General features: G+C 42.1%; 1 protein-coding gene across 1 annotated transcript; it reads right to left on the bottom strand.

The window, feature by feature from the left end:
- Window positions 1–1040: 1040 nt before the first annotated feature.
- Window positions 1041–12182, bottom strand: LOC147482975 (secoisolariciresinol dehydrogenase-like). The gene is made up of 3 exons (XM_086577010.1): window positions 12062–12182; window positions 11913–11951; window positions 1041–1885 (listed from the first exon to the last, which is right to left on the bottom strand). Exons 1-3 carry the CDS (start codon window positions 12097–12099, stop codon window positions 1144–1146), a joined length of 819 nt encoding a protein of 272 aa, XP_086433136.1. The 5' UTR covers window positions 12100–12182; the 3' UTR covers window positions 1041–1143.
- Between the last annotated feature and the right edge of the window lie 4887 nt (window positions 12183–17069).

Genomic DNA, 17069 nt, shown 5'->3' with positions numbered 1-17069 from the left:
ATCGCCAGATGTTTCTTGGTCTTCGTTGGAATTTTGCAAGAGATACATCATCTCAAAACTAGTTTCAGTTTCGTAAAATTGTCTTTTGTCCTAGAGAGCTTATCAAACATGCCCATCTTATGGCAAGATCGGCCGTCGCCTAATCTGGTCGATAGTATGTAACAGCCAAGTTCCTACGGCAGTGAAACTTGGGTTCTATGATGTCCAGTCATGTCTGTACGAACTTTTTGCTCTTGGTTAATGGAAAGGAAAGTTTGTGCAAAAAAAAAAAAAATCCATCCTCCTTTCTCTCTCTTCTTCTTGAAGTTTCAAAGATATCCCACGAACTGATCCACGTTGGATACTTCTCTCTCTATAATGCAAACTCAATTAATCAAATGACAAGGGACTGAATGATTGATTCTTATTTGAAGATTATAAGATGGTGATTGGATCCGCATATATTTAATTGGTAACAAGAAGAAGCTACCCGGTTGTTGGTATTTTCGATTTGATGCTTGGCCAGTAGGAGCACACAATAAACAAATATCTCTTCTAGATGGGAGAAGGTGCTCCTGCTAGAGCTATGTTAAAAAAAAATCGTTTACCAGATTGTTCATTATGATAATTTTGGACTTGCAAATTTGTGGTTCCTTTGTTTTTTTTTTTTCCGGATAAGTAATATACACTTGGAGGGTGTATACAACACAAAAAGTACAACTGGTTAGTGAGATCCTCACTTGAAAATGAAACTACAAATCCTTACTCAATAAACCTACCGGTACAGATCATACGCATTAATTACATTCGGCCAATCTAATGCAAGGTATCTAAATCGGTAGGTTTTCCCTTTGAAAACTAGTGAGCATCCTTTCACATCTAACGCTGTGTGTTTCATTTGCGTGTCTTTGGTTCCTACAAGTCTACAACCCTTTTAGTGTTACTTGATAAATTTCTTTACCAATTTCTTTTCCTAAATTTTCCCCCTGATAAACTTATTTGGATTTTGAACCTAATACACTAAGCGACTTAATCATGGTAGATTTAATGCAAGAACCTCTTAATAATAATTAAGCATTCATAATACAAATACAAATTAGTTGTTTCAGAGAGAAACTCACACAACATAATTAGAAAAACCAACTTTTACATTTTATCATGGTCTCATGGTTGGGGAAGAGTAGGATTTGTAGTGCTGAAACCCCCATCAACAATAAGGTTAAGGCCACTCACATACTTAGCCTCATCACTAGCTAAATATAGCACTGCCTCTGCAATATCATCCGCCTTCAGCTGTACTCCTTTTAGATTTGCAGCCTTACCAAATATTTCCTCCACCTCTCTGTCTTCCTCAACATTCACCATGCTCCTCGTCATTGTTGTTGCAACTGCATAAGGAGAAACACAATTCACTCTTATTCCATGTTGTCCCAACTCGACACACAAGCTCTTTGATAATCCTACCACAGCATGCTTTGACATAGTATACGCGTGCGGTATTCCTCCAGCTATAACCGAAGCAACACTTGCTGTGAAGATTATACTTCCCTTCTTTGCTGGGATCATCACTCTCGCGGCATGTTTAGCACCCAAGAATGAACCATAGGCATTTACATCGAAGACTCTCTTGAAATCTTCGCTTGTGCAGTTCACGACACTTTGAACAAATTCGCCACTGATGCCAGCATTATTGAACATGATATCAAGTTTCCCATGTTTAGCAACGGTGGTATCAATGGCATTTCTGACATCATTTTCTTGAGTAACGTCGCAATGAATGAACGATACATTTTCTCCCAAGCCTATCTCCTTGCAGAGTGAGTGGCCAAGGTTGTCTAAAATGTCTGCAATGACTACTTTAGCACCATGGCTAACAAACAATCGCACTGTCGTCTCACCAATTCCCCTAGTGTATCAGCCTAATATATGACTACTAAGACGACTGGTGTGTCCTGGGCTGGGGCAACATAACGGTATAGTCCGCGAATAATGTGAAGGCCGCGGACTCTGGAAGTACGAGAAGATCAGTGGAGGTACTATGATTTGAGGGAGATGTTGGATAGGGAAAGAAAGAGCTGGAGCACTGTAGCCAAGACACGATCTCTGAGGAGACAGGTGGACGGTTCCAGGACGTGGGGCACGTAAGGAGATCATGGAAACAGAAGAACGGTTAGAGAAGATGGGAGCAGTTAAAGAAAGAGGGCGGTTAGGAAGTATATATAGAAGGAGGAAAAGAAAAAGAAGAGAGGAAAAAAGAGAAAGAGAGGAGAGGAGTTTATAGGTTGTAATTTTGGATAACACATTTGGCGCCGTCTGTGGGGACCGAGAGAAAAGCATACGATCAAGTGAGTGCTAAGAAGAAGGTGTAAAGATGGCAACCATAGCGAAGAAAACAAGAGGGAGATCCAAAAAAGTGAGGACTGAGGGGGCTGATGATGAAACCATGAGTGTGGAAATGGAGGAGATGGAGGAGTTGGAAGAGGAAGTTCCCGAGGTTGCGGGGAAGCAACGCTATTCTGAGGAAGAGATAGGAAGGTTGAGAAATGAGAATGAGAGTCCGAGGAGAGAAAGGAATCCACGGGGGGGGAGGAGGAGATAAGGGAGCTAGAAAAATGAAGTGAAGTAGAAGGCCAACATGAGGAAGTGCGGCCATAAACCATCAGCGATCTGGGGAAGGCATTACCATGGAGATGGTCAAGCGATGATCGAAAGACAGAGAAATGAATCGGTGGCGGAGAGGGAAAGTCAAGTGGTGGTGAAGAAGGTGGTGGCTAGACTCAATCGAATCCACCGGCCGATGCAAATTGAACGCCGAGGTGCCAAGCGATTCGCGCGCAACCAAGATTCGAGAGATACGACGGAAAGGGGATCCTCGCGGACCACTTGCACCATTTCAGGCAACAGATGCCGTTGTGGCAAGAGATTAAATATGATGGGCTCCGTTGCATGATGTTTCCCGCCAATTTGAAGGGTGGAGCGTCAGACTGGTATTATAGGTTGGCATTGCGGAGTATAACCAAGTTCGAGGAGTTGGAGCAAGCATTTGTAGACCATTTTATCCATCAGAAACGAAGGGTAGTGGATATTGCGGATCTATTTAACGTCAAACAGAAGTCCGGCGAGACACTCAGGGAATTCTTGTGTAGATTCAAGGAGGAGACCCTAAGGGTAGAAAGTCTGGACGAGCACACCGCAGTCATTGCTTTCTAGCATGGACTGAAGCAGGGAACCAGAGTCCACGAGTCTGTATCCAAAATTGAGGTTACAATGTTGCATGTGTTGTATCCGAAAGTGGAGAAGTACATCCGCTATGAGGATATGTTGCAGAGAAATGCTAAGGAGCCGAGGAAGTCAGAGAAGTCAATACAAAGTGTAGAACAGGAAGACCGGAAAGGCAAAGGGAAGGCTGCGATAAGAGAAGGGGGAGCCTATAGATAGGCGGCCCGCAAATCGGAGAGAGGCAGAGATCAAGTTAGGAGGGAGATCCGCGAACGAAAACCATATATCAGCGACGTAGAGTCCACCGTTGAACAAACCACTGGACGAAATCTTGCCACTGATTAAAGGGATGCAGCATTATGAAGGTCCGCGAAGCATACCCAGGGAAATAGAAGATAAACCATTTTGTGCTTACCATCAGATCAGAAATCATACTACAAATGAGTGTTTCGCGCTGCGATGGTTGATAGAAAGAATGTTAGAGAAAGGATTGTTAAGGGAATTTATCAAGGAGATACACCCAGTGGACAGAGCACCAGTCGTGGCCAGAATATTAGGAACAATCAATGTCATATATAGTGGGGAGACAATGGGGAGGAATGCACACAGGGATAAGGTGCGGAGGACTGCCAGCTTACAGCAGATAAATGAGGTTTCGTGTGCTCCGCGACCAGTGCCAGGGAACGCCCTAGGCGATGGAAGGATAGAGTTCACCCCGAAGGATCTGGAAGCAGTAACCGCGCCTCACACGGATGCTTTGGTGATTACGGTAGCAGTGGGTAATTATATGGTGAAGAGGGTTTTGATAGATTGTGGGAGTTCAGTAGATTTGCTATTTAAAGGCGCAATGGAGGAAATGTGCATCGAACAGAGGCAGATAAAGCCCCCAAGAACCAATTTGTTCGGATTTAATGGAAGCAGAACCGAGCCCATGGGGGAATTATTATTACCAGTAACGGCGGGACCGGTGACGGTATTCACTCGTTTCATGATAGTGGACGCCGCTTCACAGTATAATGCAATTTTGGGGAGAAGATGGATCCACGAAATGAAAGCGATTCCATCCACATACTACCAGGTGATCCGCTTTCCGACTAATGGGGGAACGTATGAAATAAGAGGGGACCAGGTCGCCGCTCAAAATATTCACCAGGTGGTGGTTAAAGAATTGACCCCGCGACCGGAGAAAGGAAGCGAGGGGGGAAAGCGAGTCCCCAAAGATAGCAATTACTGACTGCGATGGCTAAGGGAGATGGGTCTGTGGGACAAAAGACCTTAGACGAGACTGCGACCGTGAATCTGGGTGAGGGGGAAGAGGAGAAACTGGTGTCTGTTGGGGCCGAGTGGCCAGAGAGTTGGAAGGCAAAGTTAGTTGAGTTGTTAACAGAGAACAGCAATGTTTTCCCGTGGTCGATTGAGGACTTGATTGGATTGGATCCCAATTTTGCGTGTCACAGGCTGCACATGAGAGAAGGGGCCAAACCCGTCCGACAAAAAATGAGAGGAATAAGACCGCAGTATGCAGAAGGGATAAGAGAGGAAGTGCAAAGATTGAAAGCCGCAAGAATCATCCGAGAGTGTCAGTTCACCGAATGGCTCTCAAACATCGTCGCGGTACCCAAGAAAAATGGGAAGGTACGAATGTGTGTTGATTTTACTGATGTCAACCAGCAGTGCCCGAAAGACTGTTATCCTATGCCGCGGATAGACGAACTGGTGGACCACACGGCCGAGTTCAAATTTTTCTCATTCATGGACGCCTCCATGGGGTACAACCAAGTGGTAATGTATGGCCCAGACCAGGTGAAGACCGCGTTCATTGTCGAGGGAGGAATGTATTGTTACACCAGAATGCCTTTCGGACTAAAAAATGCAGGGGCAACTTTTCAAAGGATAGGGGAGAAGATGTTTGAATGCAAAATCCGGAGGAGTATGGAAATATACATAGATGATATGGTAGAGAAGAGCATGACTGAGGAGGAGCATCTGGGGGGATTGAAAGAAACCTTCGCGATATTGCGAAAATATAGGCTGAGGTTGAACCCTGAGAAGTGCACATTTGGGGTGACTTCTGGAAAATTTTTGGGATATATTGTCACATACCGCGGAATAGAAGCTAATCCGGACCAGATCAGAGCGTTAGTGGAAATGCAATCGCCCCAAAATGTGAAGGAGGTTCAAATGCTTGCGGGAAGAATTGCGGCCCTCAACCGGTTCATTTCCAAGTCGTCAGACAAGTGTAGACCGTTGTACCGACTCTTGAGAAAAACATCTGACTTTCAGTGGACCGAGGCATGTGAACAAGCTTTCCAAGAGTTGAAGATTTATTTGGGAAAGGCTCCTATTTTGTCGCGACCGGGCAAGGGGAAAAGCTGTATTTGTACTTGGGGGTGTCAGAATATGCTATTAGTTCTGTGTTAATAAGGGTGGTGGACAAGGCAAAAAGGCCGGTGTATTTCCAGAGCAAAACAATGTTAGATGCAGAGACCAGATACAGCAAAGTTGAGAAATTTGCATTAGCCTTGGTGTTTTCTGCGTTAAAATTGAAGAAGCCTTGCCGCCGATGCTCATTCTGTGGTTGTGGTGACTAACTTGCCTCTCAAACAGGCATTAAAGGCGGACAAATCAGGGAGAATGCTGAAATGGGTCGTGCTGTTGAGTGCATATGACATTGAATTCCAAATCCGGACAGCGGAAAAAGCACAAGCTATGGCAGAATTTTTGGCAGAGTTCCCCGCCGAAGACCCAACTTGGGGGGACAATATGATCATGGAGCCGGAGGGAGAGACGAAGCAGGATGTGTTAGACCCATGGGACATGAGAAATGGATGGAGGGTATTCACAGATGGGTCCGCAACAGATACAAGAAATGGGATTGGAGTGGTGGTAGTCACCCCGGAGAATAATCGACTTGAATTATCGATGAAGTTGGGCTTCGCGGCTTCAAACAATGAATCAGAGTATGAAGTGGTGATAGCTGGGCTAGATTTGGCCACGGATCTCGGAGTGAAGGAGCTGACAGTATATTCCGATTCCAACTTGGTAATTTGTCAGATGAATGGAGAATTCACTGCCCGATGCCCCAGGATGGCAAAGTACCTGGAGGTATTACAGAGGAAAGCGAGTGAGTTTGGCAAAATCCGGTTCGCTCATTTAGGGCCGCGGTGAAACGGACATCTTGCCGACGATTGGCATATGTAGCCGCGGTGCTTCCTGGGTCCGAGGGCAGATCAATTGAGGTCAGGGTGTTAAGCAAACCAAGTACCTCCGGGATTGCCGAGGTAGGAATGACCATGAAGGAAGAGCCAGGGTGGATAGAGCCCATAAAAGATTTTTTATTGGGGAGAGAAATCGAGGATAGACGAGAGCGAAGGAGAATGGAGCAGGTATCGCAAAGATACATTTTAATGGAAGGAGACCTGTACAGACGGAATGTCAGCGGACCGTTGTTGAGATGTTTAGCTTCGCGTCAGGCGAAAGAGATCTTAGCAGAAGTTCATGAGGGGGACTGTGGGAGCCATTCGGCAGGAAGAACGACGGCGCATCGGGTGTTGTCCCAGGGGTATTTTTGGCCACACCTGAAGAGAGAAGCGACCGAATATGCTAAGAGGTGCGAGAAATGCCAGAGATTTGCACCACTGATACACGCACCCGCTGAAACTTTGCACAAGGTATATAGTCCTTGGCCGTTCGCGATGTGGGAACTGGATATTGTAGGACCGCAACCAATGGCCAGTGGAAAACGAAGGTATATGCTAGCAGCGACTGATTATTTTACCAAGTGGGTAGAGGGTGTGGCACTCCAACAGATCAAGGAGGAACAAGTGAAGAAATTCCTATGGGAAAATATAATATGCCGGTTCGGGTTGCCACACACCATAATTGCCGATAATGGGACACAGTTTACGGGGGGGAAGGTGTGAGAATTCCTTCAGGCGTTCAAGGTAAAACAAGGATTCGCGGCTCCTTATAACCCAGAAGGGAATGGGCAAGCAGAATCCTCCAACAAGACAATCATGGATAATCTGAAAAAAAAAAAAAAAACCGGAGGAAAAAAAAAGGGTTCATGGGCGGACGAAGTTAAATCATGTCTTTGTGGGCATATCGAACTTACACCGCTTAACGCCCACTCGGGAGTCGCCATTTTCCATGGCATATGGGGTAGAAGCAGTGATTCCAGTAGAGATGGTGGCAGCCACAACCCAGACAAGAGTGGTGGAGGAGGGGATCAATGATATGGTACTGACCGCGGATCTGAATCTCAGGGAGGAGAGGAGAGACACAGCCCGCATCCGATTGGAGGAATATCATAGAAGATTGCAAAGACAATATGCCAAGAGAGTGAGGCCTCGACAGTTTCAGGTGGGGGATCGCATTTTGAGGAGAGTGACACCGTCGACTAGAAAGGAGGTGGACGAAAAGTTAGGGCCTAATTGGGAGGGACCCTATACCGTGGCAGAAAAGGGGAGTGCAGGAACATATCGGCTGCAGACACTTCAGGGAAAGGATATCGCGAGGCCTTGGAACATCAGAATGTTAAAAAGTTTCTTTGAGTGACAACATGTAATGTGTGGGAATCAACGGCCAAGGTAGCGGCCTCTAGTAATGTAGCGACATTTTATTATAATGTTTAGAGTATAAAATTTATCAATGAATAGAGTATCATGTTGCCTATTTGTTTGCTGCGTTGTTAATTGCAAAGGTGTAGAGAAATTGCCCATGGATGAGGAGGTCCCACTTTAACTGGGGGGGCAAACTGAGTTGCCTTAAATGCGGTTCATGGTCGGACAGAGATAGCGGGGCGGAGCCGCCCTTCGGGGGACTTGAGGTCCAAATCTGACTTGGGGGCAAATTGAGTTGCCCTTAATCGGGAGCCCATCTGAGATAGCGGGGGGGGGTGGAGCCCTTCGCGGACAAAGAGGTCCAAATCTGACTTGGGGAAAATTGAGTTGCCCTTAATCAGGAGCCCATCTGAGATAGCCGGGGGGGGGTGGAGCCCTTCGCGGACAAAGAGGTCCAAATCTGACTTGGGGGCAAATTGAGCTGCCCTTAATCAGGAGCCCATCAGAGAGTGGGGGGGGGGGAGCCCTTTGCGGACAACAAGATTCGTATCCAACATGGGGGCAAACTGAGTTGCCCCCGAGGATCTTTATATAACGAGAGGTTAAGTTAGGGCAATTGAAGCGAGTGGTGAAAACAGTCGTATAGTATGGTTCAAACACAGTGCCATGAAATAAAAGGAAGAAAATACCGCGAGCGGGATAGTTAAAATGAAAGCATAAGTGTGAGCCCGTTGGGATCACCCAGAAATACGGGACATAAAGTACATACAAAATGAGTGAGAACAAAATATGAATAGGATGAGTGAACACAAAGAAACAATCTCTAATTTAATGTTCAGCAGCAGTGTCTGGTAAAGTGGGATTCCCAGCTATGCCTTTATGAGGAGAACCTTCAGATATTACCACCACAGCGTCCTCGGCCGCGGATCCAGTGTTGAGATCACCCCCAGGGGGCGGCGAAGAGGCCATTGAAGGACCAACCTCTGGAACAGGGGTTGAAGAGGGCGAGGGGAGGAGTCTCCCAGCAGCAGTGAGATCATCGAGCTGGTGCTGCAATTCTCTGGCTATCTTCTTTTCAGCCAAAACACGGAAACGATCGGACGTAACCTTCAGCGATTGCTCCGGTTTAAGCAGGCGCCGCCTCTGGCTGTCTTCGCCTCCATCTTGGACCGCAGCCTCGCGAGGCGATTGATTGAAGGCCTCCTCCTCCTCCTGGCTCGAAGCTTATGGGATTTAAGAGCGGCGAGGCGAGCATTATCGCGATCTTTCTCCAGACGCTCATATCGTATTTTCCAGCCCTCGGGCCCATGTATTTCCTGCTTCACAGCCTCCAGAGTTTCCAGGGTACTGGTGAGACCATGGATGACGTAGCCTACATCCAAGCTCAGCTGTACACAAAGGAGACGTTAAGTATCTTATCCACCAAACAAAATATATATATCAAGATAATAGGGGACTAAGGCATACCTTCTCCCAGCCTGTATAGATGGCAACGCGGTGGGCAGGGAAGGTCCCAGAGTCGCCATAGGCTTGGTCACGAGGTAGATGGGGGCTGAAGAACAGAGTGGTAGCGACTGCAGCGTTATCCAGAGCTGAGTCGCGGGTGGTGACTGCCCGATCCCTAGCTTTGAATTCAGGGCGCCAAACCTCAGGAGCGACAGGGGCAACTTCCTTGCACGGACGCAGTGGAAAGTCGAGGGCGCGGGCAATCTTGGTACGGGGAGCAGCAGGGGCAGATGAGGTTCCCGCCGTTCTGCTTCTCTTGGCTGGCGGGCTCTTGGCGGCGGAATCAGATTCGCCCTCTTCTTCGTCACTGTCCCACAATTTCAACTTGGTGGCGTCCATAGCTGGGGCGGTGGGGGAAGTAGGACCAGCAGCTTAAAAATCGTCCTCCCAATCAGCGATGGAGGAGTAAGGGGCCGGGGCACGGGGGTGCTAGTTGGAAAGGTTCTGGAGGGGCGTTGAGGTTGATGAGCGGCCGCAGCCCGTTTTGCAGCAGCCTTGGAATGAGAAATCTTCTTGGTATATCCCCTCTTCTTGAATTTGGGGGGGGAAGCTTTGGGCAACCTTTCTTTGGGAGGAGGTAGACGGTAGAATGGGCCTTGGTACTTGCCGAAGTCTTTGAGAGACGGGTCCAGAAGAAGAGGAGTGCCTTTCTCCGGATCGATACTTAGAACTTCACACTGATCACTTCCCAGGTCGCGAAGACTCTGGAAGATGGCGGAATTGACACCGAAATATAGCTGGGAGTGTGAGTCTGGTCTCCAACCTGTGCCCATGCAAAGAACATTGGGGTGAGCGATGGGAATACATAAAAAGAAAACATAGGCGGGCGGTCCATACTTACCGCTCGAGAGAAAATGTAAATGTCTCAGAGATACTTCAGGGGGAAGGTCAGCGGACAGGAAGCTCCCAGACACATACAGCGGATAGTGGTGCCACACTTTGTCGGAAGAGGTGATGTTGAGAACAAAGGACTTCTTTCGCGGACGACTACAGAAGGATTGGTAGCCTATACTACCGAATTTGGTACTCTTCTTTAGGTAATAGTGGGAGATCATGTCGCGGAGTTGGATGGTTGGGGAGTGGGTTTTGTTATAGAAATTGGCGGCGTACATAACACGCCAGAAGTTTCCAATACCTTGACACGGTGGGATATTGAAATGGTTGCAAACCTCTACGTCTAATAGGGACAGAGGAAACCGAAGACCGGCCACGATTTGCCCTACGGTAGCGACAAGAGCGCCTGGCCGAGGTTTGACCAAGTGTGGGAAGTGGGTAATCCCGGGCACATGCTCCAAAATCACATCGTCTGGGATACCATAAGCCGCCTTAACCGCAGCCAAGTTGGGTCGGCGATAGTGTGAAGGGGGCGGAGGGAGTTTGAACGATCTCCCAGACGTGAAAGGGATAGCGATTGGGGAGTCTGAATCTGAGGCCGCGGACTCAGATCTCACAACAACAGGGCTACTGGATCTGGAGGAAGGAGAACTAGATCTAACGGATTTGGCGGCGGAGGTGATTGCCGACTCAGAAGCCGACATGATGCAAATTACACTAGTCGTAGAAGGGAAAAGATGAAAGGACTAAGCTACGCAAGTGGAAGAATCCACAAAGCACTAGAGAACAACCAAACCAATGGTATAATAAAAGTTCAAGAGATAAAGGAAAGAAGAAACGAACCTGATTTACGAGGCAGCAGCGAGCAAAGAGAGTAGTAAGAATCGAATCAGGAGCAAAGGCAGTGGAGATTCACCGAGAGGAAGAAGAAAGATAGGAAAGCCAGCGATCCCAAAATGAAAAATAGAGAGAGATGAAGGTGAAAGGTTTAAGTGAGAAGAAACAAAAGGGAGTGAGAGAGAAAAGGAAGGGTTTGAGAGAGAAAAGGAATTGTTTGAACGAGTTTCGAAGCGGCAGGGGTAAAGCAGTAATTTCTAGAATACAAAAACCGAAGAATCAGAAAGAGGGGCCAACAAGGGGTGACACGTGGAGGGGCTAAGAACGAGGCGACAGGTTCCGCACGCTATCATAATTGCTAGAGGCGTGCGAGGCACGCGAGGGGTATAGAGTTATCAAATCAAAGTCAGGAGAACACGTGGCCCTAAAGAAAGGACCCAACACTGGCTAACCGGACCCCTTCATCTGGCTTGGTGATGGGCTCTAGGACAGGTACCAGAGATCCGTGGCTTCAGTTGGCAGAAAGTATCTCGGACCCCGAACTATGGGTCCGAGGACCGAGAGGGGGCATCTGTATCAGCCTAATATATGACTACTAAGACGACTGGTGTGTCCTGGGTTGGGGCAACATAACGGTATAGTCCGCGAATAATGTGAAGGCCGCGGACTCTGGAAGTACGAGAAGATCAGTGGAGGTACTATGATTTGAGGGAGATGTTAGATAGGGGAAAGAAAGAGTCTGGAGCATCAGAGCGAACCACACATCTCTCGAGGAGACAGTGTGGGTTCGGTTCCGGGGCGTGGGGCACGCGTAAGGAGATCATGGAAACGTAAGAACGGTCGAGAAGAGATGGGAGCGATTAAAAGAAAGAGGGCGGTTAGGAAGTATATATAGAAGGAGGAAAAGAAAAAGAAGAGAGGAAAAAAGAGAAAGAGAGGAGAGGAGTTTATAGGTTGTAATTTTGGATAACACACCTAGAACCACCAGTTATTAGTGCTACCTTACCTTCTAACCTGCAAAACAAGAATTCCTGGCTTTATTAGTTCTTTTAATTTAATCTTGATTTTGCGAAAAAACTGAAAGGCTCTATAAGTTAAAATCCATACACATTTATACACCTCACCTTTTCGCTAAGGGTACCTGCTTAGAAATACATGCCATCTTCACCTCAATATAGCAAGTGAAGGGGGTCTGGGCTTTGGAGCTAGCAGCGGCTCAAATGGTCTTGCATTTGTCGAGATTAGATATTGGAATATATAACAAAAGGCAAAGGGTAACAGGTGCTATGAAAATGAAAAACATATACATTATTTCTTACATAGAGTGACTCTAGATGAATTTAACTCGTGTTGTCCGTTTTTGTGATTGAGATATTAAACTTTTAAAACAGGTATGTCCCAGGAGAGCTTTTTCACAACTAACACGTGCAGTTCATTCCAAAATTTTAAACAGGAACGCACCAAATATGTGCCATCATTTTAGGGACGCAGTTCACAGGAACGCTTAGCTTTTGTTCCAAACCTGTTCAGGAACAGATTTAACACATTCCAGAATCCATATAAGAAAAAATGGTGTATCGTCCTTTTAGAATAAACACAAATTATTAGAAGTATACACGAAGTCTCAATTGCTGCAATTATTTGTATTTACTATTATTGTTTGCACCTAGTCAAGTACAGTACAGTTGAGCCTCTTCTGTATTTTGTGTCTCCCTCTTAGATCAGCAAGTGTATAACATTTGTTGAGAGGATAATGTAGAAGGCATATCTACTATTTATACACTAAAGCAGTCTCTCCTATGTGATACTCTAATATGAGAGTTAGTTTTTTCTCTCTCCTAGCACTCTAATATGGAAGATAGTCTTTTTTAATAGCCTACAATCCCACATACATGAACCTTTTTAGAGAATTTGATTGTACTTCTAATTATTATATTTGGAGAGTTTGAGTGTATTTCCAATTCTTATATATTTGATCAAATAAAAAAAAATTGTTAAAAAATAGATAGTTTGTTAGAGGTTTTCTCTCTCACACTCTAATATGAGAGTTAGTTTTCTCTCTCTCCTATGTGGCACTCTCATATGAAAGATAGTCTTTTCTAATAGCCTACAATCCCACGTACATGAAACTTTTTTGGAGAATTTAAGTGTATTTCTAATTCTTATATTTGAAGAGTTTGAGTGTATTTCCAATTCTTATATATTTGATCAAATAAAAAAAATTGCTAAAAAATAGGTGATTTGTTAGATGTTTTCTCTCTCCTATGTGGCACTCTAATATAAGAGTTAGTTTTTTTTTTCTCTCCTATATGGCACTCTAATATGAACGATAGTCTTTTCTAATAACCTACAATCTCACGTATATGGAACCTCTTTGGAGAGTTTGAGTGTATTTCTAATTCTTATATTTGGAGAGTTTGAGTGTATTTCCAATTCTTATATATTTGATCAAATAAAAAAAATTGCTACAAAAAGTTGATTTGTAAAAAGTAATTTCCTATTACGAATCAAACACTTTTAGTGTTCCAATTCTTATATATATATTTGATCAAATAAAAAAAATGCTAAAAAATAAGTGATTTGCATTGTATAAACTAATTCTCTATTACAAACCATACAATTTTAGTGTCTATGATAAATCACTGACTTATTTCGAATATATATATCCTTAATACGGCCTCAAAACATAGTTAAAAACAATTATACAAAAAATAACATCACAAAATATATAATAGAAAATGAAAAAATAAAAATAACGGCAAAGCAATAATGACAAATATTTTAAAAAATATATAATACTGAATGAAACTAACGTCAAAAAACAATTAATGGGGAATTGAAAACTGGATGCAAATGCATCAAACTAACCTCAAATAATATTTAACGGGAAATCGGAAACTGGATGCAAATGCAAGCATTAAACTAATCTTAAAAAGTAATTAATATGAAATTGGAACATGGATACAACTGTATTAAACTAACCTCAAAGAATAATTAACGGGAAATCAAAACTTGGATGCAAATACATCAAATTAACATAAAAAAAAATAATTGACAGAAAATCGGAAACTAGATGCAAATGCATTGAGCTAACCCTCAAAGATTAAATTAACGGAAAATCGGAAACTGGATGCAACTGCATTGAACTAGCCTCAAAGAAAAATTAATTATAAATTGGAAACATGATGCAAATACGTGGAACTAATCTTAAAAAATAATTAACGAAAAATCGGAAATCGGATGCAACTGCACTAAACTAATATCAAAAAATAAACTGGATGCAAATGCATTAAACTAACCTCAAGAAATAATTAACGGGAAATCGGAAACTGGATGCAAATTCATTGAACTAACCTCAAACAATAATTAACGGAAAATCAAAAACTATATGCAAATGCAGCTTTATCAAATAATAAACGAGAAATCGGAAACTGGATGCAAATGTATTAAACTAATCTCATAGAATAATTAACGGGAAATCAGAAACTAGATGCAAATACATTGAATTGACCTCAAATAACAATTAACAGGAAATTGGAAATTGGATGCAAATGTATTGAACTAATCGAAAAGAATAATTAATGAAAAATCAGAAACTAGATGCAACTATATTGAACTGATCTCAAAAAATAAATAACGGGAATTGGAAATTGGATGCAACTGCATTGAACTAACCTCAAAATATAAATAATGGAAAATCAGAAACTGGATGCAAATATATTTAACTAATCTCAAAACAAAGTTGGGTTATATGTTGTGGGAATGTCTCGATATCTTATCTATTTCCGTATGATTGGGAACTCCTTGCTATTCAAGTAGCTTTAATATATATGAACTTCACCTTATTAGGCAATCTCACAAAACTTCAATCAAACTTCTATTATTAAACAACAAAATGAAGTTGAAGGATTTTATCAAATGTGAGTTTTTTTTTTTTAATGGAGAGTGGGGTTTTCACATTATAAAAAATTTGGTTGAGTGATCAATATAATATTAATATATAATAGTTCTACATATTTGCAAATATTTTTCAGAATAATTAATATAACAACACCCGTTCATAGATAATCTTTGAAGATTCCACATAGTGAGTCATGCATAATTTAAAGAATAATTAATGGGAAATCGGAAACTGAATAATCTTCGATGATCCCACATAATAAATCAAACATAATTTACTTTTTATGTCATGTTTGCAAGGACACTACAAATGGATCAGTAGAAGTTGGTATTACACACCACATTGGATAATTAAAAGGAAATCGGAAACTAGATTCAAGTACATAACTGAGCTTAAAGAGTAATTAAAGGGAAATCAAAAATTTTATGCAAATGCAAAAAAAGTAATTAATTGGAAATCGGAAACTGGGTGCAATTGCATTAAACTAACGTCAGATAATAACTAACGTGAAATTAGAAATTGGATGCAAATCCTTGAAAAATATTTAACGGGAAATTGGAAACGGTATGCAAATACATCAAACAAACCTCAGATAATAATTAATGGGAAACCGGAAACAGGATACAAATGCATTTAACTAAACTCAAAAAATAATTAACAGAAAATTAAAAACTGAATGCAACTGCATTGAACTAACCTCATAGAATAATTGGTGGGAAATCGAAAAATAAATGCAAATACATTTAATTAATTTCAAAGAATAATTAACAGGAAATTAGAAACCGGATATAATTGCATCGAACTAGCCTTAAAGCATAGCATAAATAATCAGAAACTAGATGCAGATGTATTGAACTAACCTTAAAGAGTTATTAATAGGAAATCGGAAACTAGATCCAAATGCAATGAACTAATCTCAAAGATTAATTAACGAAACATTGAGAAATGGATGAAACTGCACTGAACTAACCTAAATGAATAATTAACTGGAAATTATAAATTTGATGTAACTGCATTGAACAAACCTCAAAAAATAATTAACGGGAAATTTAAAACTTGATGTAAATGCATTTAACTAACCTCAAAGAGCAATTAACATAAAATTAGAAATTGGATGCAACTGCATTGGACTAACTTCAAAGAATAATTAACAGAAAACCAAAAACTGGATGCAACTGCATTAAACTAAAATAAGAGATTAACTAACGGGAAATCAGAAATTAGATGCAAATGCATTGAAATAACCTAAAAAAATAGTTAACTGGAAATTGGAAGACGGATGTAACTGCATCGCACTGACCTCAAAACATAAATGTCAACTTTTTTAACCTTCTCACATGAGTAATTACGAGTAATTAGGAACCCAAAACGAAAGTGAGTTTATAAAAATAGACTCTTACATGTATGCAAACTGTATAGAAATTGTAAACTATCGAACTAACCTAGAAAAACAATTAACGAGAAATCAGAAACTGGATGCAGATGTATTGAACTAACCTCAAAGAGTAATTAACGGGAGATTGGAACCTGGATGCAAATGCAATGAGCCAATCTCAAATACTAATTAACAAAACATCATACAACTGTACTGAATTAATCTTAATGAATAACTAACGGAAAATCATAAAATGGATGCAATTGCACTAAACTAACCTCAAATAATAATTAACGGGAAATCAGAAATTTGATGCAACTGCATTGAACTAACCTCAAAGAATAACTAATGAGAATTTAGAAACTGGATGCAACGTACTACATTAAACTAACCTCAAATAATAATTAATGGAAAATCAGAAACTTGATGCAAATGCATTGAACTAATAACCCTAAAACATATTTGTATTATATGTAGGGAGAATAAATGTCTCAACAAATATAGTTTTACATTTTAAGTAGTGTTTATCATAATTCTTTTATTGTGATTGGGAATGTCTTACTATTCAAGTAGCTTCAATATTATCTTCGCCACATTAGGCATTCTCACAAAACTTCAATCAAACTTCTATTATTATACCTAACAATAAAAAGAAGTCGATGAGTTTTATCAAGGTTTGATGTTTCCTTTTTATAGAGAGTGGCGCAAGAAATTTAAATGAGTAATTAATATAATTTTCATATCTCATAGCTATGCATAGTTGCTAATATTTTTTAGAATAATTTAATATAACGGCACCCGTTCGTAGGACACGTTCATGTGATAAATCTTTTCAAGTGGAGTAGTGTATTCTTTG

Source organism: Coptis chinensis, chromosome 8 (assembly GCF_015680905.1).
Source record: "Coptis chinensis isolate HL-2020 chromosome 8, ASM1568090v1, whole genome shotgun sequence".
Classification (NCBI taxonomy): Eukaryota; Viridiplantae; Streptophyta; class Magnoliopsida; order Ranunculales; family Ranunculaceae; genus Coptis; species Coptis chinensis.
The sequence above is the reverse complement of the archived record's forward strand: the minus strand, read 5'-3'. Positions and strand labels throughout refer to the sequence as shown.

Excerpts from the sequence above, each read along its gene's own strand:
- LOC147482975 (XM_086577010.1), bottom strand. The coding sequence starts at position 12,099 with ATGGCATGTATTTCTAAGCAGGTACCCTTAGCGAAAAG. Across the intron at positions 11,952-12,061 it reads CAGGTACCCTTAGCGAAAAG|GTTAGAAGGTAAGGTAGCAC; the intron begins GTGAGGTGTATA and ends CTTGTTTTGCAG. Across the intron at positions 1,886-11,912 it reads CTAATAACTGGTGGTTCTAG|GGGAATTGGTGAGACGACAG; the intron begins GTGTGTTATCCA and ends CTGATACACTAG.